The sequence below is a fragment of the Cucumis sativus genome, chromosome 4 (genome assembly GCF_000004075.3).
Source record: "Cucumis sativus cultivar 9930 chromosome 4, Cucumber_9930_V3, whole genome shotgun sequence".
NCBI lineage: Eukaryota > Viridiplantae > Streptophyta > Magnoliopsida > Cucurbitales > Cucurbitaceae > Cucumis > Cucumis sativus.
In genome coordinates this window covers 14,236,078-14,261,581 of record NC_026658.2, presented here as the reverse complement: position 1 = coordinate 14,261,581, position 25,504 = coordinate 14,236,078, and the positions used below count along the sequence as shown (strand labels likewise).

Genomic DNA, 25,504 nt, shown 5'->3' with positions numbered 1-25,504 from the left:
TTATCAAGTCATTAATTCAATGGTTAATAGTTGTTTTGAACTTCTATGTTTAAAAAATTGTTGGGCAAATGTGCTTTTTAACTTTTGTTGGATTTAACAACTAAAATATATTGAGTGCTAGACAACCGTAAGACATTGAGGCAAAGCTAAATATATATATATATATCCATCATTGAGGCATTGTTTGATTTTTCCCACTTTTCCCACTTTGAATTGGATGATCCCAAAAGCATGATTGAATTTGGTCGATTATTCTTTTCACCAATTTCTTGTATGGATTGTTCGATTGCCTTATAGTGAAATTAAAAGTTCTGTTTAATTTGACACATTTGTTCTAATTTTTGCTAAAAATCCCAAGTATATATTTTTTTCTTTTATAAAAAAGAAAGTTACTGAGGATATGGTGAAATACATAAATTATATATGTGTGTGTGTCTGTTAGAAGGAGAGACCTCAAGTAAACTGGAAGGTTATATATATATATAAAAAAAGAACATCCTGTTTAACAAAAGGTCACTGGAGGTATAATCTGTTAAGAGAAAATTACAAACATTTCCACAACCCAAAAACTTAAACAAAAACATTATCTAATCTAAGAATCTACCATGAGGGAAACATTTCTCATTCAAGGTCATGCTGTCCCTTTCTATCGAGAGCCTCTCATTAGTTGTATCCAAAGTATGCCCCTTTTCTTCATTTAGCAATGACTCACTAAGAAAAGGATGTGGGATGGGGTCTGCCTGCCGAAAGTAACTAAAAGGATATTTCAAAATTTTCTGGCATATTCACTAGAAAACAATTAATTCTGTGTTTCACAGTTTCTCGTGCACATAATGCATCAATCAGGTAAAATATTATGGTTAAAAACCTTCTTTGTCTAGTGTTAGAGAGTTTGTAGCTTAGTTGTTAGGTCCCATATAAACAACGTAACTTTTAACTTCTTAGAGTATTAATCAATCCTATGAGTGAGCTCCTTGAATAGAAATTTTCCCTGTGAATTTGTTTGAGGATCATATCCAAAGAGTTTGGGAAAATCAGCCACTAAGGAGCATTGGAGCTTGGTATCCATTTATGGTGCCAAAATGTCAAAGTTAGAATAAAAATAGAGATATTTCATTGTTTCTTGCAATACTTTATTTTGAAATCACCATCCCTTGTATTTCTATACTCTAGAGTCTAGAATGCCTTTCATTATAAAGGAAAATTTCTCTTGACTTGTGCCTTAAATCTTGTATGATGAATAATTTTATTCAATGAACTTTTCTCACAATTGTCTCGTCACATACATGTGTACAAGATAATCCATTCAAGTTTATTCTTTTGATATTTGGACAGAAATTCAAAGGTGAGAAGATTTTGATCTCGGTAGATATCTTAAGATTATGCGAATCTTACTGTTTTCTTTCAAGGAAAATGACAATTGGAGCTAAAACGAAACTATCACGAACCAATGTATACATAGTTTTCAATCCTTTTGGACACTCCTGCTAGCTAGGGGACAATGAACATTCTTCTGCTCATCAATTCAACATTCAATTCCCTTAGATGGAAAAACCATACAACCAGTTTGCTTACATGAAACAACCAAACAACCAGATTACTTACCTGACGAGACATCCAAAGAACCAGATTTAGTGTTGCTCTATTACTCTATCTTGGAATCGTCAAAGGTGCAAACAAAGTCCCGTATAGACTAAGGAAGAAAAAGATCTTAGTACATAGGTGAAAACCATTATTTATTGCTATGAGCCATTTTAACTGAAACCTAAAGCAGAGCCACCTAGAAATTATGCTCAGAAGGGATAATATCATTGTGGAGATGTGTAAGAATTCGATTGTCTTCTATAGAAATGATATGATGTTTTTAGTGTTTGTGTACAATGACCATGACTTTCCCTCGATGCTTGCTTGATAATGATGAGTGCATCATTTTGGTAAATACCTAGGGGTAACTCAGGAATATATTACCGAATATAAGTAAATAAATAAGGTATCGTTTGATAACCATTTTGGTTTATGATTTTATCATTTTATAAGAAGCAAAAACCATTTATGTTTGTTAACTTCTCTGTCTTCTGGTTTTTAAAAGGTTGAGAAGGAATAGAAATTGTTAGAGAGAAGAAAATATGTGGGGCAGATAATAAAAGTCTGCATAGAGACAATCTCTGACGGAGAAAAGTTAGTGAAACTTTAAGGATATATAAGAAGATCTAGAGAGAGAAAGACTAGAAGAATACAAAGAAATGTTAGAGATTGAAAAGTTAAAGAGTGAGAGATATGTCAGATAGATAATATTAATTAGAGGAATAAAAGGAAACATTGCTGGAAGAGAAGTGTTAGTGTGAGAGAAGTTAGAGAGAAAACATTAGGAAGAAAAATGAGAAAATTTAGAGAGAAGATGTATTGACAGAGTAAGGTTGAAGCGTTAAGATGACACAAAATAGTAAGAGATTTAAGTTATTTGAGGGAGAACTAATAAAAAGAAGATACGTTAGAGAAAAAAGTTAGGAAAATGAAAATAGAAAACATAATGATTATAATGAAATAGATAATATATATACACACATAAATCATATATATATAATTCTAGGGTATATATAGTCTAGTTAAGTTGTTTCATACTATTTCTTAAAACAAATTTATTATTGGTATAGTCTTTTGATGTAGCCAATTTAAATATAACCAACTACCAACGACTAAGGATGTAAGAACACTTCTCCCTCTCGCCCATATGTTATTGAAATATGTCTATATATATATATGGTCAAAATACTCACAACATTAGTGAATGTTAGTGACCATGAAATCTATGGTTTGAATCCCTCAAAGCCCCTATTGTACTAAAAATATAAAGTAAAATAAAATATCACTGAAAATAAGTGTCAATAAATTTCCATGGACATTCTAGTATCAGCAAAATTTGTGGATCTTCTTTTCGATTGACTAAAAAATGTTGCCTATCTTCAAGGTAACTTAAAAGGTTGTATCATATATCATATATTGATGAGATATATTGTAGATAAACATGGAATGGAATTGTAGCTTCATTGTCAATCAGTGATCACATATTTATTTATTTTATTCTTATTTTTGTTTTTCTAATATATGAAATCGGCTATTAATTAGTATTAATGTCAGTTCTCCAATATTTAACTGGATTATCATGAAAGCTAGGTAAATTTTCTGCAATCATGCAGAAATGACAGTTTCAAAGAGCACAAGGATTGATATACAGTAGAGATCTAGGATGTTGGGAAAATGCAGTGGGTTTAACTATGACCTGCAAACACCAACTTAGGCAACATTTCCTCAAGGACAAACAATATAGAAATTTATTACGTTTCTTTCTTAAGCACAATCTTCCAATTTTAATGGTGATAGAAAGAGGAAGTGACCCATACAATGAATTGCTCTCCACATTTTTTTTTTCTTTTTGGAAAATACTTCACACATTCATACATAGTAGAATAAAACTAGCAGAATACGTAATCTCATAATGATCTAAATTGGCTGCATGGTGGTGTAGGCTATGGTTCTTCTGTTGTTGCTTGATCTACACTCTTTTTGTTCTGTCGTCCTGCTAATTTTGATGCAAAGCCAATCACCACAGCATAGAGCTTGGATATTATTTTTAGTTTGATACTTCCTCTTTTAGGAGGCAGCCTGCCCTTCGTTGCTTTGGACCTTGTTGGTTCAGTAGTTTTGTCCATGGCACTTTAATCGCAAAGCTAGAGAATGAGTGAGTTTCTTTGCCTCACACAAATAGAGGAAAGATAGGACAGAGCTTTTATAGTTTTATGTGTAGGGTAATTCCATATATATCTATATATAGTGGTGACTGGTAAGTATAAGCAGGTGTCTTCCATTGGTGTAATATAATTTAGCTGTCCTTTTGTCTGTCGGACTACAATTAACTGAAAGGAGAATTATGTAACTTGACAAGGAAAAGAAGACTTATACTAGTTGGGTCAATAGACTAAAAAGTAAGTCGATGTATATTCTTTTTCTTTGTACCTACTTAAACTTGTTTAAATAAAAGGAAAATGGGTCGTGAGCTGATTCAGTTTGTGAGTAATATAAAAGTTGTAACAATAATATATGTTGTTGGCCTTGAAAAGGACTTACAAGCACCAGAGCAGACAGGCCTAATGGGTGTCTCCCTCAGGTTGTGAGTAATATAAAAGTTGTAAAAGCGTTTGAAAGCTTAGACTAAATCCCAAAAACTCTTCACTTATTGAGCACTGCCATTGAATGCATTTCGTTGAGCACTTGCGTTGAATGCATTTCGACTGACATTCATGATTTAACATTCCATGGCTGATTTCACGAGCTCTTTCCAACAAGCAGCCTTCTTGTTAAACCAAAATCACACATGACCATTTTTATTTAAGATCTTCAGCTAAAATGTCTGCAACTTCATTTGTTCTTGGTTAAACAGGACGAATGTCTCAATTGGGGAAAAGAAAAATGCGGAAAAATCAGCAGAACAAGATTGAAAAGAAGATACTGCTGCCTTTTGGAATGAACACTATTACCAGATACGACTCAGATTTCAACAATGGCACAATGATGGACATGAAGATGTCTGTTGAAGCTAAATTAAAGTAAATAAATAAATACAAAAGGCAATCTTTTCTGATGATTGGTTCGTCCATTCGGACGGCTTGACCAAGTGAGTTCCAACTCATAATATTTGGTAACTTTGATTTGATTAGAATAATCTGCTAGGTGCAGTGAATTTAGCATTTTTATATTCACAGCTAGTTGATGAAATTCTTAGGTAAATCAGGTTAATATTAGCTTTAGCTTCCCACTACGAGCAGGAATTTCTTGCCCCTGCTCAATGGAAGGGGGAAAAACACTCAGCTTCTTGCAATTTGTCAAGAATCAAACCAAAAATTTGGGACTTTGCTTTTCTTTAAATTTCTCCGTCGTTGTTTGCTTCCTCTTTCTTAAATGAGGCTGAAATTAAACCGAAATATGAACATGCTTTGCTCATATTCTGTTGTGCATGGATGGGAGGGAATAGAGAAGAGAGAAATATACGATAGTCAAATTGGCACCAAACTTTCGATTGAACTCTAAACTCATTCTAAAGCCATAAGCTCTCGATTTGGATTCACTTGATTTAGGAACGAGCTTTGTGAGTTTGACCTGGAATATTTCTAATGTTGTGTATAATTGCTAGAGATATAAATCAAGTTGTCCATCAATTACCAACTTTGGCTTTCTTCAACTTTCTCTGATATAAGAATTAGAAATAGTCTTTTCTACCGTCGGTTCGGTTGTGAGTTTTTTTTGTGTTGTTGCTTCTCTTATATTGTGCTTCATGTTAAACTTGATCCTGTGTTGACAACTTTTACTTTTATGTCCAATTTTCACTAAACTTCAGCAAAAGCAAAGTAAAAATATATGACATATTTCGTAATGTTGCACATTATGATTTAGCAATAATATGAATTAATATCAAAGAATTCAGGTTTAGGTGTTGTTGTTGTTATGTGTTTATTGGTAACGATTTCTTTTCCTAATAATTCATTTTTACAACATGTTTAAGAATGATATAAAATTGTATTTAAAAGCATAAGATTAAACAGTAAATTAAGTTTGAGCAATTGATGTATTTTTTTTTCTTTTTGATCGAAATGTCTAGTAAAATTTGGAGTAATAAAGAGAGGGGTTAAATATTACAGACTAGAGATGTCAATTATTACATTCAGAAAATAAGCCTAAGTATATAACATAATATAAAATAATAAAACAATTACACCATAATGCTTAATATAATTAAAACAAACATGCACTTAGCCTCTTTAGTGTTTATAGTTGAGTTAGAAAGTGAAAAATATAACTTCATCCAAGCTATTTTTCTAATCTCCAATTAATTTAGCCATTTTGAAGTACTCTTTAATTTAGGTTATTTATTTTTGTTAACCCAATGTTAAAAAAAAGAGAGGAATTCTCATTAAGAAATCTCAAATTTATGTTCATTATTCGAGGTTAAAAGTGAGGGGCATTTTGGACTTTACACGCATCTCTTTCTTTCTTTCTTTCTTTCTTTCTTTTTTTTTTTTTTGTGAAATTTAAATTCATATTTTTCTTTTCGGGCTGAAAATCCACTCTGAGATGAGAGAGGACGAACAACGCGCGGCTGTGTGAGGTGGACGCCGAATCTGCGAGAGAACATTTGGGTCTCCGTTCAGCGGCAGTGCGCCGGTGGTGTGGCTACGGTTCAGTGGCTAAATCGATGTCGGTAACTGTTTTTCTTTGAGATTTTTCAGCGTGTATTTGATTGAAGCTTGAATATGTCAAGGATTGAGGTTTAATCGATTTCTTCGTGAGAAGGTTTATAATTGATTGGGGGGGTTTTTGATTCTGTATAACTCTGTATGATTACACTAGATATCTTGGTGTTCTTATTCTCTAGATTGAATTTTGTTTTGGGCATATTAGAGTTTAGTTGTTTACTCTCTTTTTGTGTATGAACCCTAATAGAATTCATTGAAGTACACAAAAAATATGCTTCAGCATCAAATTGTTCAATCCCCAGCTAGATTGGGGTTGACAAATCCCAATTCTCCCTCTATTCAAAACCCTACTCCTCCTAAATTGCCTCCTTCTCAACAATCTCATCACCAAAATCAATCCAATCTCTCTTCTTCCACCCCTTCCTCCACCCTCCTTCCCCTACTTCCTCCTCTTCCTAGAGCTCAAGCACTTCTCCTTCAAATGGCTTCATTAGCTTCCAAGCTCTTTGAAGTTTCCCCCAATCGCTCCCTTTGGCTCACTGCATTTCGAGGGTCTCTTCCCACTTTTCTTACTTCTCAAACCCAGTCCTCACCCTCTACCCTTCTTGATTCTACTCCCTCTTCTTCGAAAGAAATTTTGTCGCTCTTTAATGTTCTTCAGACCCAGTTGTTTGAAGCTGTTGCCGAGCTTCAGGAGATTCTTGATCTTCAAGACTCTAAGCAGAAGATTGCTTATGAGATACGAGCTAAAGATGCTGCTCTTCGTGCTTTTGCTAATAAGCTTAAGGAAGCTGAGCAGGTACTTGATGTTTTGTTTGATGATTATGCGGATTACCAGCGTCCTCGACGGGATAAGACAGAGGGTGATGCTGAAAATGAATCTTTGTGTTCGACTACAGTTGCATCCCAGTTGAGATTATCTGATATATTGTCGTATGCTCATAGGATAAGCTATACTACTTTTGCACCACCTGAATTTGGTGCTGGACAAGCTCCATTACGTGGAGCACTTCCCCCTGCTCCACAAGACGAGCAAATGCGTGCGTCTCAGTTGTATAATTTTGCAAACCTTGATGTTGGTTTGCCTAAAGCAGTTGAAAGCACTGAGAAAACTATTGAGCCAATGATTGAGCCTCCAGCTCCGGTGCGACCAGATGCTAATCCTCTGGCTGCTATTCAGGGTCTGCTTCCTCCAAATATTACTGTTCCATCTGGCTGGAAACCTGGAATGCCTGTCGAGTTACCTGGAGACTTACCAATGCCCCCTCCTGGATGGAAGCCTGGGGATCCTGTGCGATTACCACCAATGGACTCTCTTCCTGTTACTAGAGTTGATGAGCCACAATTGAGGCCTAATGCTCTTCCAGGATTGCATAAACCTCCTGAACCAATTCAAGTTAGGCATGTTCAATTGGATATTCTTGACCAAGATGATGATAGTAGTGATTACACTAGTGATGAAGGAAGCTCTGAAGATGATGATTGACTGGAACTTGGACAGAATCGTCAACTAATGTCATAAGTGTTCCCTTGTTGACAAAAGAGATGGGTATAGAGACAATCAAAAGGTTTGCCTAGAAGCAGCAACTCTTAAAGAGTGTATAATATAGTTTACTGATGACTCTATATGCATGGAGCTAAGCAGCAATCTGTAGGGGGAAGGTTACATTTCATACTTTCAAACTTACATGTTATCGATGATGTGTTTTGCATTCCCAAGGTGAACTTGAAACACACAGATCTTTTCAATTTTTAATTTGAAAAGCTATAACGCTCCTGACTTCGTGTAAAAACACTCCTGACTTGATTCCTTTACTTGTGTTTTCTTGGTTTTTAAATTTTGAATATGAGATTTAATCAAACTCTCTTAGGGTACTGGATGTGTTCTAAACCTTAGTAAACACTGATCTATCTTTTATACCATGTTGTAGAGTGCAGTATATAAGCTTCTAGGAGTTGTTGAATCAATTATTGATTCGGTATGATCGTTTGAAGGAAACTGATTAGATTATTTTATGTTGGTGGCATTCAGAGTTGAATATGAGATTCTTTATGTTATGGCTTATACTTGTGAAAGAACAAAAATTCTGAAATGAAGATTATTGTTGTTGAAGCTTTTTCTCCTGACTTGAAGAATATGAAGATGTAGGATATTTCTTTAAAAAAAGATATTGTTATTTTGTATTACATCCTTGGGTGTTTTAGAAGAGGCTTCAGATTCTGAAGTTTTGAAGCAGCTGGAAGGTGGGCATTTGTGAATCCTAAACTATTATGAGCTTCAATTATCGAATGTGAGAAATTATTATTTTTGTAGATGGTTGAAGAACATTTTGTGGTTTTTTTAGACTCCCTTTTGAGTACTGTATATTTTGTAGGCATAATTATTATTTTCTTTTCCATAAATTGCACTAGTGCTTATGGGATTTTGGTAAATAATGGCCATAAGCTTGTGTTTTGTATGGTTGGTTTTTTAATAAATTATTATTATCATCACTATTATTTTAATCTTGGATCTTCAACGTGCATCTCTAGGTGTTAAGGCGTCTCTTATTTCATCCTCGATAAAATGTTTCTTTCATGAAAAAAAATGTCAAGGGCTGATAATTTGAATCTCAGTCATGGCTAGTAGACACTATCGAAGTTCATGGGTTACCTTTTTTTTATTTTTTTCTAATTAAATCTAGAAAGTTTGTAAGGTAACTCCGAACACCGCTTTCGGTGTTCATCATCGGCTGACCAGTGGATGCCATTTTTGGCAACTTCACCGGCAAAATTCCAGACGACGGTGACCAATGTGTTCTATGTCATTGTAAATTCTTTGTTTAAAATTAATCTTTCCTTTGTTTATGAATGATGGTTTGTTTTGTTCTATTTTTAGGTGAAAATTGATGAATTCACAACACATATGTATGCACCAAATGTCTCTTGATTTGGAGATTTTTGTTTTTAGTATCTCAACAAGTTGGATATGTTCGTATTGACGTTTTTTTTAACTAAACTGAATCTAGGTGACAAATAAATGCATTGTGAAGAGCCCCAATGTAACTATAATAGGTTTCTTGTGATTTTTTAAATCACATTTTTCAATTATGCTTTTAAGATCAAATTTGGACATTTTAAGCACAAACCGTTGTTAATTGGGACCGTATTTGCCATTTGGACTCCACTCTTCATATATGCACTATTTTACATTTCATTTTGATTAGCTATTGTTTATTGTATTTATTTTTTTCTTATCTAAAGATTTGTTTTTCCTTTTTGATTACATACCTAAAGAAGTTATGTTAAAACTCAAGCTTCCCCTCCTCCCCAAATCAAAAAAGAAAAAAAATGAACTACAATCTTGAAGAACTTGTTTCATGGCTTTCTCAAAATCTAGCATAAATTTATTGATTCATCTTTGTTGTGATTTATTTCCTTAAATAAAACCACTGTTTATAAATCATTTCACTCGAAATGATATAAAGCTACAAACCAATAAACAGAGTATTGGATTCTAATATAATTATATCATTTTTTATATGGCTAAAAGAAATTTAAATTAATTTTTTTATAATATTAATAAATTTTATCTCTTTCCATCATTATAAATATAAAATATATACACATAAATCGATTATAAATACAATAAAAAAAGGGAAAATTGACCTAAAAAAAACACTAAAATACTTTTTGAAAAAAAAAATCAAATTTGACGATATTTACTAAAATATATGACCAAAAATGGGTTTTTACATAAAAAATCTTTAAATTTTTTTCAAGACTCAAAGTCTTGGGTTTCAACAAATGGGCTTGGCGCCATCCTTATTTATTGGGTGGCCCAAATCAGTTAGATTGGGCCTCAGAAATTAAAGGAAGTAAGACGAAAATAGATAAACAAATATTCAATCAAATAACTAAAATATGTAATATTACCAAATGAAAATAATTCCAAAACGACATTAAGTAGAGAAGTTAGGGTTAATGATGTACTTTCACATGTTAATTCGTTTATTTTAAAAAAAATAGATCCATTTTTGCGACATCAATCAGCAAACCCTTATATTCACATATATATATATATAAACACGAAGCCTCAAAACCCTAATTCTTTCGCTTCGTTTTCCCCCTCTGTTCTGCACTTCACACACAATCACTCTCCAATGGCCGCTGCCGCCCGCCCCTTGGTCTCCGTCCAGTCCCTTGAAGGGGACATGGCTACCGATGCAGCGCCCACCGTCCCGCTTCCGGACGTCATGAAGGCTTCAATTCGTCCGGACATTGTTAGCTTTGTCCATTCCAATATCTCCAAGAACAGCCGTCAGCCTTACGCCGTCAGCAAGCGCGCCGGTCATCAAACCTCCGCTGAGTCCTGGGGTACCGGACGTGCTGTGTCCCGTATTCCACGTGTTCCTGGTGGTGGTACTCACCGTGCTGGTCAGGGTGCTTTTGGAAACATGTGTCGTGGTGGTCGAATGTTCGCTCCGACTAAGATCTGGCGCCGTTGGCACCGTAAGATCAATGTGAACCAGAAGAGGTATGCTGTTGTTTCGGCCATCGCTGCCTCGGCTGTTCCATCGTTGGTTCTTGCTCGTGGTCATCGAATTGAAACTGTCCCTGAATTGCCCCTTGTTGTGAGTGACTCGGCTGAAGGTGTTGAGAAGACCTCTGCTGCAATCAAGGTTCTTAAACAGGTTGGGGCGTTTCCTGATGCTGAGAAGGCTAAAGATAGCCATGCGATCCGTCCTGGTAAGGGTAAAATGAGGAATCGTCGTTATATTTCTCGCAAGGGTCCATTGATTGTTTACGGAACTGAGGGTGCTAAGCTTGTTAAGGCCTTCCGTAACATTCCTGGTGTTGAGATTGCTAACGTTGAGAGGCTTAATTTGTTGAAGCTTGCTCCTGGTGGGCATCTTGGGAGGTTTGTGATCTGGACCAAGTCTGCTTTTGAGAAGCTTGATTCTATCTATGGATCTTTTGAGAAGTCTTCAGAGAAGAAGAAGGGTTATGTCCTTCCTAGGTCTAAGATGGTGAATGCTGATTTGTCAAGGATTATTAACTCTGATGAAGTTCAATCTGTTGTGAAGCCGATTAAGAAGAATGTTAAGAGACCTCAATTGAAGAAGAACCCATTGAAGAACTTGAATGCCATGCTCAAGCTTAACCCATATGCTAAAACTGCTAGAAGAATGGCTCTTTTGGCAGAGGAGCAACGTGTTAAGGCGAAAAAGGAGAAACTCGACAAGAAGAGGAATTTAACTACAAAGGTATACTTTTTTGCGTTCTTTGTGAGATCATTTGGATACTGCTCGTCGGTTGTTATTTACATTCTTTTGGAAATCAAGTATTGAATATGTTTGTCTTAGATTTGACTTGCCTTCAAGTACTTCTAATTAATTGTTTCTTTGGGGTTGGTTTTCATTATTTGTTATAGAATGATTTGTAATCAAAATGTTGATTATAGTTTGAATTATGAGATGCTTATATGCTTATAAACTGACGAGATGGGTTGGATTCTCCATCGCTATAATCTAATCTTTTTAGTACTAGTAATTTACCATAACCCATTAGTCTAATCTTTTTGGTCGATTGATGATTTACTGTTTGTTTTATCTTCTTGAGGATGTTTTTTCCTTCAAAATTTGTGTACTCTGTATTTCTCTTTTCAAACCAAAATCATGGATACCTGTGACCACAAGTTGTGTTTAATAAGGTGGTACAATTGTTCATATTAACTGCATTTTGTTATTGTAGAACATCCTAACCTCGGTGTTGATTTTCTTTTCCCCCTTTTGTACATGAACTCACAGGAGGATGCAACTGCTATCAGAGCCGCAGGAAAGGCTTGGTATCAGACGATGATCTCAGACAGCGATTACACAGAGTTTGAGAACTTCTCAAAATGGCTTGGTGTTTCCCAGTAATTTCGTTTTTCTTTATTGAAAATCTCATAGACCTTAATTACTTTTGTTAATCTATTTTGCCAAGGAGTTGTTATTCTTGCTTTTGATTGTTATTGCGTTTATGAAGGGAAGTAATTTGGGAGAACAAAGAGTGAAATAACATAGATAATTAACTTTTGCCGTTTTGCTCTCCCGTTTTTCTCTAGATTGCTTCTCTTTGTTAGTTAAACCGAAATTACAAATGAGTGCAGCTTTATATCATTTCTTCCTTATGATGTTATATGCACTGTGATATGCTTATCTTCTGTTTTTCAATGGCATATTAATTTTCCGGTAAGTCTTGATTTCTGTTTGTTAGATTTTTAAACGCATTTTTGTAGTTCAACCATTGCATGCGAGGTATATAGGAACTATGATTGAGAGCCTGTTTTGTTTTGTAATCAATTTGAAAATAGTTTGAAGGTCTCACGTTGTTCCCTAAGACTAGTTTAGGTGCCTCCATTTTGAGAATGTGTTTGATATTCCATAAACAACAAAAATAGTTACAGCTATTTACAGAAAAGATTAGGCTGATTATAAGTTATTATACGTCTCATAATTTGTGTATTTATCTTGTAATAATAATATATAACAAATATATTATGTAATACTTATTTCATTGCAACAAAACCAAATTTAATTTAAACCATCTTCATGTTTTTTTCATTATAATTTTCTGCGTTAAAAATTCTATATACCAATGACCATTTATTATATTTGTATATGTGTACTTTTGACGACTCTAAATTTCTAGAATGGTAACAATAACAATCTGTTTTCATGGTAACTAATTTCGTTCAATCGATATTTTATAAATATAAGCTTTTCTAAGTAGAAAGCCCTAGTCAGGTCAGCCATCCAATTGGACATTCTGGTTGCTCATAAAGTTAAAATTTGGGCTAAAATGTCTGGACTATGATTTGATTATCTGTTTAAACATATTTATTCAAAGAACACTTCGTTTTGCCCAAAGATATATTGAGAAAAAAAATAAAAAAGAAACCTTTAACAAGATAGAGGAAAAATAAGATATAACCACCATACTAAATGAAAAAATTCATAAACATGCATTCATGAACACACTAAGAAAATAGCAAAAAAGAAAAGAGAGAAAAGACCCTTTGAAAAGCAAGTGTTGAAAATGGAGTAGAAATAGAAGAAAGATTAGGATGTAACTATTATACCGAATGAAAAATGAAATTTAGTTATCTATAGTATCTAAAGAATAATTAGCTCAAAATATCTATTGATGTAATGGAAAATGAAAACAAAGATGCATGCATTCAGGATCAACAATTGTGTTGAAGAATTAATAGAAAAGAGATCTCAAAGTGGTGGTAAAACTGAAAAAATGGAAGAGAATTCATGAACAAGCTTCTCGATCAATTCGAAAGAGTTCTAAGAGACATCTTAGTTTTAAAATGATTTGAAAGCTAGAGATAATTATTATTGGTGTGTTTAAAAATGTACAAAATTGACAAATTTGAGTTCACTCAAAATCCTCTTTTATAAATTCAATTATTCAATTGCAAGTTGTTCTCTCAAAACCCTCTTTTTTTTTTTTTTATATGTATATAAATACACTTTTTTGAAAGGGCATTATTTTTATAGTTCAATTAGTGTGTATTTAAAGTCACCCTCTTGACCTCTCAAAGAGTAGCCTTGTCTTACTCTTAAGTTCATTTCTTCATATTATATATATGTATATATATAGCAATCCCCTTTTAATTAATTAGTTGCCTTTGTTCACTTGTATATACAAGTTGTAAGTTTAGAAATGAGCAAGTTGGTGAAGTAGGAAAAGAGCCAAATTAAATGAAACCAATAGTCTTTATGTAGTGAATGGTGTAGTCATTGTAGGGTTCAAACAAATACATATTCCTATTATTGTAATTCTTATATATTTTTTACCTTTGTTTTATTGATAAAGAAAAATATTGGATGTTGTACTTTGATACCAATTCTTTCTTGATATTAATAGTTAATTGATTCACTTAAAACTTAATTATAATTACCCAAAATCAACATAACATTAAATATAACTCGCTTTCCTTCCATTTCGTGGTTAACATTTTCATACTCAATCAACATGATAAGTAACTAACGTTATATGTTTTTCACTTTAAACTTATATTCTCATGACTTTGTTTTTGTTTGATCTTCTAAAAAACCTCATACCAATAGAGATAGTCGTTCTATTTGTATCACTCACGATCATCACCTTATTTAACCAACGTAGAACTTCAATTGCATTACCAACACAAAATTCATACCAAAAAGATTTTGTTAATATGTTTATATTATTTATTGACATTTTCGTATTTGATGATATTTGGTTGACATTGTTATTTACATTGGCATTTTGGTGTATTGTAAAAAAATATGAAATATAATTGAAGAAAAATGTAGTTATGGTAAATAAAGTATAAATAATAAATATTTTGAGAAAGTCAATATTCGTAGGCATTTTAGATATAGAAAAATGAGCCAAACTATTTACAACTTATAGTAAAAGTGCTTATATTTCTTACCGTCCAAATAGACGCTCTATCGATGATAGAAATTAATAGAAGCCTATCACTGATACTATGATTAGCGATAGAACAAATAAATGTTTATTATTGATAGAAGTTTATTAAATTTTTTTTCTTTTTGCTATATTTTGTAAATAGTTTGACAAGTTTTTGTTGTATATGTGAAAATTTTATTAAATTAAATATGAATTTTTTATAAATTTTCTTGAAATATATGCGTTGACACCTTGACATTTTCATCCTAGGTCATCTCGGTGGAATTAAGGTCCGAGATAAAATAACTAAAGATAGAAATCTTTCATTTTGGAATATCTTGAGACAATGTATGTTTGAGATTGAATAAAGTAAAAGTTGAACTTTTTCATCTCGGTGTCACTAAGACCTGAGATCCAATTACGTACTAAAAGAAAAATTCTTGCATCCCAAGGTATTGAATACTAGAGATCAAATGAATTAACAAATAATTATTTCATCTCAGAGCATCTCGGTGCAACTAAGGATCGAGATCATGTATCATGATCTACATGATGGTTTAAATTTGAAAGTCATCGTTTAAAATGAAGTACAAGATTGTGTAGATCTACACTCATGTCTTTCATCTCAAACCATCTCGGTGCATTGTATACTCGAGATCGTGTATGAAAATCTAAACGACCGTGTTTTGTCTGCGTGTTGACTGATTTTGGTATTTTACATTGTAGGACTTGTGGGCTTTTTCCGGTTTCAAAATTGTTTTATACCATGTAGATATTTTGTCGAATAGTTGTTTTTTTAAAGAAAAAAACCCTTATATTTATAATTAAAAAATAATAAAAAGTACGTGGGTATAGTATTATTAGTGTTATTATTATTTGGTGGTTATTAATGAAATAAAAAGACTATTGGTTAAACTTTATCAAATCATTTTTGCTTTATTAAGGCATGTTCAACCAAACCTTACAAGTCTACAATTCATGCCTTCATATCTTTTCTTTTCTTTTCTTTTTAGGAAAACATCACATTACAAAAGTGGGTTATGTGTATATATATATATATATATATATATATATATATATATGGTGGAAATTAATGACATACAAATCCATAAAACAAATGATGTATTACAAATATTACGATAATAAGTGTGAAATAGATATCCATTCTAGTTTAATTTCTATTGATTAGTGACAATCGATAACTATCTTATTTGTTGTTTATGTGTCTTAATATGACACATTCATTACTTTTCACCACCTACTTGTCAGTTTGCCTATAATTAAACGTTTTTAGTGGACTTGTAAGTGACATACATATTAGCTAAAATTCTAAATAAAGTAAAGTTTAGTGGAGATCATTTTGAATAAACTTATTTTTTAAAAATTTTTATTTATATTATATTTTTTTCGATATCTATGTTTTCATTATGCTTTGTTTTCACGACGTTTATTTTAGGGTAAGCATGAGAAAGGGCCATTGGTGAAGTCTCTCTCTTCAAATGAAGGGCTTTTAAGCTTAAGGAAGAGACGATTATTATGTCTTCATGCATACATGTTTGGTAGTAATTAAATAATATTTTGAAGCCTAAATTTATTTTTGTTTAGACCTTTTTCTTATTAAAAAAAAAAAAAAACTTGAGGAATGTTTATTTACAAACAATTTGCATTATCTTTTAGTGTTGATGTTGTCATTATAATTTCTCTACACAGTAATATAAGTGTGAAAGTTTACTATAATCTTTTAAATATATGCAAAAATATAACAAAAATTTTAGATCTTAATAATCATGTCTAGGTGATGAATTTTGTAAATGATGGACTTATAATTCAGTAAAAATAATATAAAAAAAGAATGTAAAGATGAAGCTTAAACATATGTCGAGAGTAGCCTCAATAACAACTTTACGAGTGAATTTATAGTTTCAGTTATATATATATATAAAGAGCTTAAAGTTGAGGGAGCTTTAGCCCCTTTGAACTCATACTAAATCCGTCGGTGAGTCTATCAATATCTATCATTGAGCAATTGATAGACACATCAATCATTAATATCTAATATTGATATAATTTGAAATTTTGCTATACTTGTAAATATTTTTAACAGTTTTGAGACAGGTATCTAGTCTAATTTTCTTTACTTATAATCTTATTAAAAAATTTCTATTAATTTGAATTTAACACTCAAATAGTGCGATCATATACCTAACAACAAAAATTTGTTAAAACACTACACGGTATGTTGGGATGATCGAATCGATTAGTTGATCACTCGAAAGGTTCTCATATTACATCCATTTTAAAATAATATTTCACGTAAAGCTTAGAGACTCCAACGGAAATTTAATCTATAAATAGAGCAAGAACATATATATAATATATATGATAGTGAAGAATCTTAGGTTTACAAGTTAATTAGAAAAGGAAAGAAAGAAAGAAAGAAATGTGTATCATTTCCCAATAATAATGTTATCAAATCAATGTCACGTCTCTCTCAAATTGCATAGAATTATGTATGAATCTTCTCAAAGCAATATCTTTACACAAAAATGGATCAAAGTTGAGCTTTATTTTAAGGTATGATCAAGTGAGGGATGATATTATTATTCAACTTGAGGGCTTTACCATTTATATATTTACTCTCTTTATCAAATGAGACAAATGCAACTTGTTCACGAATATATTGTAGAACTTAGGATAAATCAAATATATGTATAGTTATGTTAATTTAATATATGCTCCCAATTCCATCATATTTTTTTGTTCTTCAATAGTTCACCAAATAAAACCTTTGAATTTATCATTAACTTGTCCATCATTGATTGATACATTGAAGTTAGTTGATTAGTGTCAATTTGGAGAAATTTCAAAATTCCAAATCGATAAATTAAAATAAAAAAAAATTAAAGAGTTAAATCCACGACCAATCAATTAATTTTGACTTTCAAATTTTCAATTAAGAAAAAGTTATAATTTGATTATGGACCTTATATTGAATTTGTTTTTAAGTTGTTTCTACGTTTTGAATTTTGAATTTTAGTTTATAATTTTTTTATAAATTTTAAATTTAGCTATTTAAACATAAAAAAAAAGTTCTATTACCATTTTTATCCTACATTTCAAAAGTATATTCAAATATTTTTCGTACGTATTATTATTATTATTTAACTACATTGTTAGAAATCTTAACTTCAAAAATACTAAATCTAAGATTATTTAAATTTGCCCGATTATTGAAACTAATCCGATTAAAATCGAACAAATAAAAATGGATAAAGGTTAAAACTCAACTTCAAACAACAAAATGATATTATTTTAACCCTTAAATTAAATGAATGTTGAGTGAAAAAAAAGTCATATATATTCCATTCCCACATGAACCTTAGAACTATATATGAGTTGTACTATTATACATTCATTTGGCTTCTACTTCCATTATTATCATCATTACAATTACATTTTCCTCTCGTAAGTCATTTAAATTATTAGCAAATTCTAAAATGAATCTCAAGTGATTTAAATTTTTTTCTAATTTTTTCTAATTGGTCTAGAAAATATATAGAAAAATAAAGCAATAGGTGAGTTCATTGAATCTAATAATTCAAAAAACGAATTTATACAAAACAACTTAATATGTCTAGATCAAGTTAATTATAAGACCTAATTTCAAAAGTAATTAATTACAATCATTATTTGCAGTTTATGAAAACTACTTCTTCATTAAAACATTTTAAATTATTTGCTATATCATATTATTATTATTTTTTGGTAAAACAATTAAAGATCTTTTATTGTTTGATGTTATTTTATGAAAATGCACATTGAGGAAATGAGATTGGACATAAAAGAAAGACACCCACAAAAAGGGAAAAAAAAAGTACAAACTCAAACTAATATTTTCCAAGAAGCTACACTGCAGAAAAGGAAACTCATCATAATTTATAATATTTCTCAACACAATATATATAGTTTTAGTTTAAAGAAAGAAGAAAAGAAATTCTTGTTTAAGGAGAACCACATACAATGTATCTCTTTCCCATAATCAAAACATGAAAAATGTTTTTTTTTTAAAAAGAAAAATAGAAAGCAACAAAAACCAATGAAATCTAAGTACTAAGGTTTAATTGAATCATTGTAATGCACTAATAGAAGAATATGGGATCCAACTATTTACAATTATTAATTATGAAATTAACCTAAAAGTTAAAACCAACCAATTGTGTTTGCACTTATAATTTTAAAATTCAAAAATAACTTTACATTTAAATTTGGTTCTTCAAATTTTAACTCATTTAAAAGAAGAAACTATAAACATCAAAAATACTTTTCTATTTCTATTTCTTTTAAGTACTAAGGTTTAGATTTCAACCATTAATTAAGAACTTGATTAGTTTGGGTAATTAAGGTGGTGGATTTGAAGGATTTTGATAATTAAACTAAGGATGTTCTTTCGTGGTTTTCAAAGGATCATTAATGTCACTCTCTCTTCTTTTTGTTTTTGTTTTGTCCTTCAACAATCATATTTTAAAACGTTTTTTTTTTTAGTAATGATAATTATTAAACTAATTAGTTTTTCGGCCATGATTTATTAAGTGTCAATATCAATCGATCTTTTGCATCCAATTAAGAGTAGTCCTTTCGTTTCCTTTCACTTTTGTTTTCTTCTTTAATCACACACACACACTCTTTAATTCTCATTGGACCGTTATCTATGTAATGCTTCATTTCATCAATCAAATGTGAATTCTTTATTTAATTTCCCTTACTTTGATTTGAGTACTAACTTAGACATGAAAAGAATATATATAAATCTAATAATCAACGTTATGAAGGAAAAGGGAATGGGAAGATAAACAAAGTGCAGAAAGTAGAAAGAGTTGAGTGCTGCATCTCAGTTAGGTGCTTTAGGGTTTTAAACATACCAATTTCTCCAATGTGGTTCATATACTCTTAACATTGGTGTTTCTATCCATATATTACTCTCCAAAAATATGTAATTATACGGGTTTAAGTTGTTATAGTTAAGACGATTATTTTTCAATCAACTATAGGTCTCTTGCTTTTGTAAATTGATTAAAAAAATTCGAGTTATTTTCACGTATAACAAAAGAATTCAAATAAAAATTTGATAAACTCATATTCATAATATAAAATACCAAGATTATCTAGTTAAAACGAAATAAATTGATCATGCGTGATTGTGTAGATTTCATACCATGGAAAGATAGCCTGAAATGAAAGACAAAGGTGTAAATCTATACGATTAGTTCGTTTTAAACTATGACTTTCATATTTAAACGATATTGTAGATTATGATACACGATCTTGTTTTATTCAATCTCAACTATACATTGTCTCGAAACGAAAGACTTTTGCATTTAGTCATTCGATCATGACCTTAACTCCACTCAGATGGTGGAGGATGAAAGAATTATGTTTTTATTTTATTTGGACATACATTATTCCAAGATATCTAGAGACGAAACGATGATTGGATTAATAAATTGTAATTAAATTCTTCTTAAAATATATATATATATATATAAACACATATACATATATAGTAGTGTCTCTCCTTTGTCTTCCGCCAACAAAAAAGTTTGCCATTTCCCATTTGATTATTTAAATAACGTGAGGAATTAAAATGATTTTCAGAACAGAGCAGAGCAGCCATGAAAAGCAAGCAAGATGACCACTGACAACTCAAAACACTCTCCTCAATATCCTCTCCTTCTTCCCTCTCTTACCTTCTTCATGGAAATTTCTACCCAATTCCTCCTTTCACAAACCTCCAATTCTCATAATACTCCTCCTTTTTCATAGAACAACCTTTCTCAGGTGACATAAGCCACTCTGTTTTTGCCTTCTTTCACTCGATTTCAATGTTGGACCTCAATCTCTGCATTCTCCCCGGAGAGTTCACTTCCGATGGAACCGGTTTACATCCCTTCAATCTTTCCCCTTCCGGAGTTGAGAGTCCCATTTCATCCTCCGTCCATAACGCCGATCATTCCAACGTCAATGGCGATGATGACTCTTCTTCTAACGCCGATTGTGGGTTCACTTTCTCTTTCAGCATCCTCAATAACAGCAACGACGATCAGCGTGACCGGACGGCTCAGTTTCCTGTCGCCGGCGGGTTTTCCTCCGATGTCTATTCTCAAAGGAAATGGGCGGATTCTGATTTTGTTAGAGCCACTAACGGAATCGTGGTTCAAAAATCTGCTCATCCGGCGAAAAAGGGTCGGCGAGGCCCCAAATCAAGAAGCTCTCAGTATCGTGGGGTTACGTATTATCGCAGAACAGGGAGATGGGAATCGCATATCTGGTTTGTAATTAGTAAAATCGTTCGATAATCGCTCTGTTTAGTTGTACCAATTTCCAATTCATTTTTCTGGGTTTAAAGCTTATGAATCGGTTGTTTCTATGCACAGGGATAGTGGGAAACAAGTCTATTTGGGTATAATCGAAAACTTCCATTTGTTCTAGTTATCGATTTCTTAGAAACCCCCTTTTGTGTTTCAAATGTTGATTGTAATAAGTTTTTGATTATTGTAGGCGGTTTTGATACTGCTCATTCTGCAGCCAGGTAGAAAATTTCACTGAAATGTCTGTGTTGAATGTGTTAGGGAAAAATGGTCCTAAAATCTTTTGGTTTTGATTTTAGGGCTTATGATCGAGCTGCAATAAAGTTTCGAGGGGTTCACGCTGATATAAATTTCAATATCAGCGACTATAATGAAGAAATTAAACAGGTGAAGATATGATTGAGAATGATTTCCATTTTATGATGTTGTGAAGTTCGATTATGAAGTTCTATATTTCGAGCTTCAATGGTGGATTTGCAGATGGGTAATTTTAGTAAAGAGGAGTTTGTACATATTCTTCGAAGGCAGAGCACTGGATTTTCAAGAGGAAGTTCTAAGTACAGAGGTGTTACTCTGCACAAATGTGGGAGATGGGAAGCTCGAATGGGGCAGTTCTTGGGGAAGAAGTAAGCATAATTTTTCTTTCTTCTTTTCTCTTTTACAGCCATTGTTGATATTTATTTCTTGTTTTATTTTTTTACTGTCTCTTTGGTGTTTGATGAACCCAATGGAGTAACCTTTCATTGAGAAAAACTTTATTTTCTTTTTTTCTCTTAATAACATGGTTCAATACAATACAAATACGTCCTTAGAAATGTCATTTCTAAAATTATGGATTTTTATTATATAAGAACCTATTGTTTACTCACTGTTAGAACCATAGTTGACATGTATTTATTCTTTTCAATTTAGTCATTCATATTTTTCTACTCTCCATGTTATATTATAATCAAGTACAATAAATTTTAATTAAGATTTTAAAGATCTAATCTACACGCTCATTATTTTATGTAGAATCTAAAATTAGAAACCGAAAACAAAAATATCTAATTTATCAATATAAGCATAACTCAACTGATATGAAATTGTATGTTGTTTGATACTTTGATACACTTATTTGTAAAAAAATAAACCCTAATTTTCTGGTTTCATTTCTCAAATAAGAAATCATTGAGTCGGTATGTAATGGTAATTTTTGGGGCGTTTTGTGCAGGTATGTGTATCTTGGGCTGTTTGATAGTGAGATAGAGGCTGCAAGGTCAGAAAAGACAGTTCTTATTTAAACTCAACAAATATCTTTTTCATGGTTTTCTTTTAACATAAGATAAATATAATATGTCTTTTGTTTGACATCACTTTTTTTTGGCTGTAATTTAGAGCATATGATAAGGCTGCCATAAAATATAATGGAAGGGAAGCTGTTACCAATTTTGATCAAAGTTCCTATGAGATGGAGCTTGCTTTTGAATCTGAAAACCAAGGTATTCAGCTAACTCATTTTCCCATACTAACCTTTTATTTGTTGTGCACAATTTTCACATGTATATAAAACTTGTTTAAATTTAGAAATTAATTTGATATATATTAGAGAGAAACATTCTAATCAAATGGATAGTAGATGATTTTTCTAGTGATTTTTCATCTTTTTTAATCTTCGTATATTTTTTAGGATTGAATCTTCGACTTCTAAAGACGTACATGATGGAGTCAAGCTCATTTTACCCATCTTTATCTATTTTTCTTGACTTACTTAGGAAGAATTATCCTATATTTTTGTTGGTTATTATGGTAAGACTTTTTAAGAATGATAATTTTATTAATTAATTTTAAGTTAGCTAAACTTTGAACGGAACTAAGTGAAATAGTTATAAATTCTCAACAAATAGTCTAAATTAATCCACTGATAGAAACTGAGATATATTTATTACATCAAAGTTAAAAAGGAACTTTTTACCTTTTCTTCTATAGTTCTTAAACAAAAGTTTACACTCCATGAAAGACAAATAAAAACACAAACAGTACTTTCAGTATACAGTTCATTGCCATATGTTTTATTTGATGCGTTCTATAATTACTGTTCATATGCAATCATGAATAAAATAAATATATAAACTCTCTCTCTAAAATTGCTTTTCTTTTTTTGGTTGGATAAAAAAGACATGGGTGATATTGACTTGAACTTGGGTATTGCTCCTCCTTGTCCATCTGAAGATCAAAAGGACAATCTTAATGGCTGTGCTCCAAGTAATTTGTGTAACTTAAATAAATCAAATTCTGAGAGATCTGAGTTCATAATGGTGAGGCTATTTTCTGATCACATTCTTTGTTGTTATTTCTGATTTAATGAATATAATATAACTAATTTCGGAGAACCATTGAAAATGTAGCAAAATTTTAGATTCCATCGGTGTTCATTACTGATAGATCTGAAATTTTGATATATATCGTAAATATTTTGGTTTATTTTTCTATAATTAAAAAAGTTTCTATGTTATTTCAACCCATTTTATGTTGTTTTCTTTTTATGTTGCAGCTTGCTGAGAAACATGCTTCTATGGCTATAAGAGCAAACCCTTCTTTTTTGAGTCCTCCCAATTTCTTTCCTACCTACCAGGTATTTTTATGACTATCACTTTGTTTCCCATAATTTGTATGTTATTATTGATTTATTTTTCATTTTAAGAAAAGTATTTGATAGTTGACCATTGTTACAAATTTGATATGATGCTAAATTCGTCGTAGTCCATCAACCAAAAACTTGATTATTAAAATATGTTAGTTTACTGAGAATCTTGTGCTTACGAACTCGAGGTTAGATGTTTATGTTTGATTTTTTCACTTCACATTTGTCGAAAAAGAAAGAATTTTTTTTTTATTGATTGATGGTTTAAGTTATATCAAAACTTATATTATTTATTAATAATTTGTCATTCTAGCAGGATGTAGCTAAATAGATTGTGTGGATTTCTGTTTATGCTTTTTTTTTAATTATTTCTTTGATTGTGGTTTTCAAACATTTAGAATAAAATGTCTTTTAAACAAGAAAAAAGAAAAGTATGGATTTCATACTTGTTCTTTGCGTGTGACCATTCGTTATAATCAGGAGAGAGCAATGGAGAAGAAAATGGAAGTTGAATCTTTACCCAACTGTTGTTGGCGGCCAATCTCAGTGCCCTACGGCGGAGCAACTTCAGTCCCTTTCTTCTCCACTGCAGCATCATCAGGATTCCCTTCTAATTCTCCGGCCGCCGTTGTTCCTCCGCCCTCCCCTCGCCATCTTCTTCCATTGCCGCCATTCCTCCACCACCACATTCCGCCTTCTATTCCGGCCACTAATACCGTAACTCACTTCTATTGCAAGACCTGAGAACCCCAACACAACACCCAACTTAATTATTCATTCCCATAGTTTCTATGTTCGTTTATTGTTGGCCTTTTCTTTTCTTTTCTTTGTACATTCTGAGAGACGAAAACCAAATCGAAGGATTCATGTTATTGGTTTGTTCTTCTCATTCAGTAACGATTTTGTTTCTTAAATTTATGTTTATTCCCTGATATCAACATTTGATGGTAGTAGATTTTGTTTGTATTACAATTGCAGAGTTGAAGATTGAATCTCTAACATGGATATCATTAAATGTTAGTTTATTTTAACATATTTAGAAATAATGTCTAAAACAATCAAATCATATGTATATGAGTTTGATATTTTCAGATACAGCAAGGTCACAGTTTAATAAGTTTGAATTTGAGAGGTTTCAAATGATTTGATCATTCAAATACTCTCAACTATCTAAACTAAATTATGATGTTTTTTGAAAATTTTCAATTTTTTTATAATTATTACTATATGTGTCCCTTTAATTAAAACTATCATGAATATTTTAATGTTTGAACTTTACGAGATCTTATTGATTAGTCATGTGTTGTGGATAAATTTGAATAAAAATTTACCCAATCAAACTTGAATTTTAAGAGAGTTATTATCTTATTGTGTATGTATGTATAGGAAAACTATCTTTTTAGTTGCTAAATTTGGAAGAATATGTGCTTTTAATTCTTGAGTTTTAAAAGTGTTTTTTTAATCTTTTATGTATTAAGAATAGATGAACTCGGTCCTTGAATTTTAACTCGTAAAATATAAAATTAGAAAAGAAAATTATTCTATGAAAAAATATGAGTTTTAGAAAATATACCTCTAGAAGTTATCTATATATGCATATACAGTGTTTCGTGTTATTAATTGATTGAAAGAAGGAAAGTTAAGTTGTGGGTAACTAATGAGGCGATTTGGGAGATGTGAAAATGGTTTTCTTGAAGATTGAGATTACTATTTGTCCCAATTCATATTTTCATGTGATGGCTTTCCCCATTGGGCACTCCATTTTACTCTTTCCCTTTGGAGTATGAAAATCTCCTGAATAATAATGGGAATTTCTCCATTTTTGTACCTTTGGTTTC

The 25,504-nt window shown here is 31.6% G+C and overlaps 3 protein-coding genes across 3 annotated transcripts; all 3 read left to right on the top strand.

Moving 5' to 3' along the window:
- The first annotated feature begins 6,088 nt into the window (after positions 1-6,088).
- On the top strand, positions 6,089-8,375 carry LOC101202914 (mediator of RNA polymerase II transcription subunit 4). The gene has a single exon (XM_004142061.3). It carries the CDS (start codon positions 6,520-6,522, stop codon positions 7,732-7,734), a length of 1,215 nt encoding a protein of 404 aa, XP_004142109.1. The 5' UTR covers positions 6,089-6,519; the 3' UTR covers positions 7,735-8,375.
- A 1,946-nt stretch (positions 8,376-10,321) lies between these two features.
- On the top strand, positions 10,322-12,410 carry LOC101223182 (60S ribosomal protein L4). Its single transcript, XM_004142060.3, has 2 exons — positions 10,322-11,494; positions 12,038-12,410. Exons 1-2 carry the CDS (start codon positions 10,391-10,393, stop codon positions 12,149-12,151), a joined length of 1,218 nt encoding a protein of 405 aa, XP_004142108.1. The 5' UTR covers positions 10,322-10,390; the 3' UTR covers positions 12,152-12,410.
- Positions 12,411-20,262: 7,852 nt separating this feature from the next.
- Positions 20,263-24,686, top strand: LOC101211008 (APETALA2-like protein 2). Its single transcript, XM_004142174.3, has 10 exons — positions 20,263-21,003; positions 21,110-21,135; positions 21,234-21,264; positions 21,343-21,430; positions 21,524-21,669; positions 22,257-22,301; positions 22,421-22,524; positions 23,201-23,340; positions 23,577-23,657; positions 24,147-24,686. Exons 1-10 carry the CDS (start codon positions 20,558-20,560, stop codon positions 24,408-24,410), a joined length of 1,371 nt encoding a protein of 456 aa, XP_004142222.1. The 5' UTR covers positions 20,263-20,557; the 3' UTR covers positions 24,411-24,686.
- Positions 24,687-25,504: the final 818 nt, after the last annotated feature.

Bases quoted from the DNA above. Each gene is read 5' to 3' on its own strand.
- LOC101211008 (XM_004142174.3), top strand. From the start codon at position 20,558: ATGTTGGACCTCAATCTCTGCATTCTCCCCGGAGAGTTCACTTCCGAT. The intron at 21,431-21,523 runs GTGAAGATATGA...GTGGATTTGCAG, and splicing joins ATAATGAAGAAATTAAACAG to ATGGGTAATTTTAGTAAAGA. The intron at 22,525-23,200 runs GTATTCAGCTAA...TGGATAAAAAAG, and splicing joins TTTTGAATCTGAAAACCAAG to ACATGGGTGATATTGACTTG.
- LOC101223182 (XM_004142060.3), top strand. From the start codon at position 10,391: ATGGCCGCTGCCGCCCGCCCCTTGGTCTCCGTCCAGTCCCTTGAAGGG. The intron at 11,495-12,037 runs GTATACTTTTTT...ATGAACTCACAG, and splicing joins AGAGGAATTTAACTACAAAG to GAGGATGCAACTGCTATCAG.
- LOC101202914 (XM_004142061.3), top strand. From the start codon at position 6,520: ATGCTTCAGCATCAAATTGTTCAATCCCCAGCTAGATTGGGGTTGACA.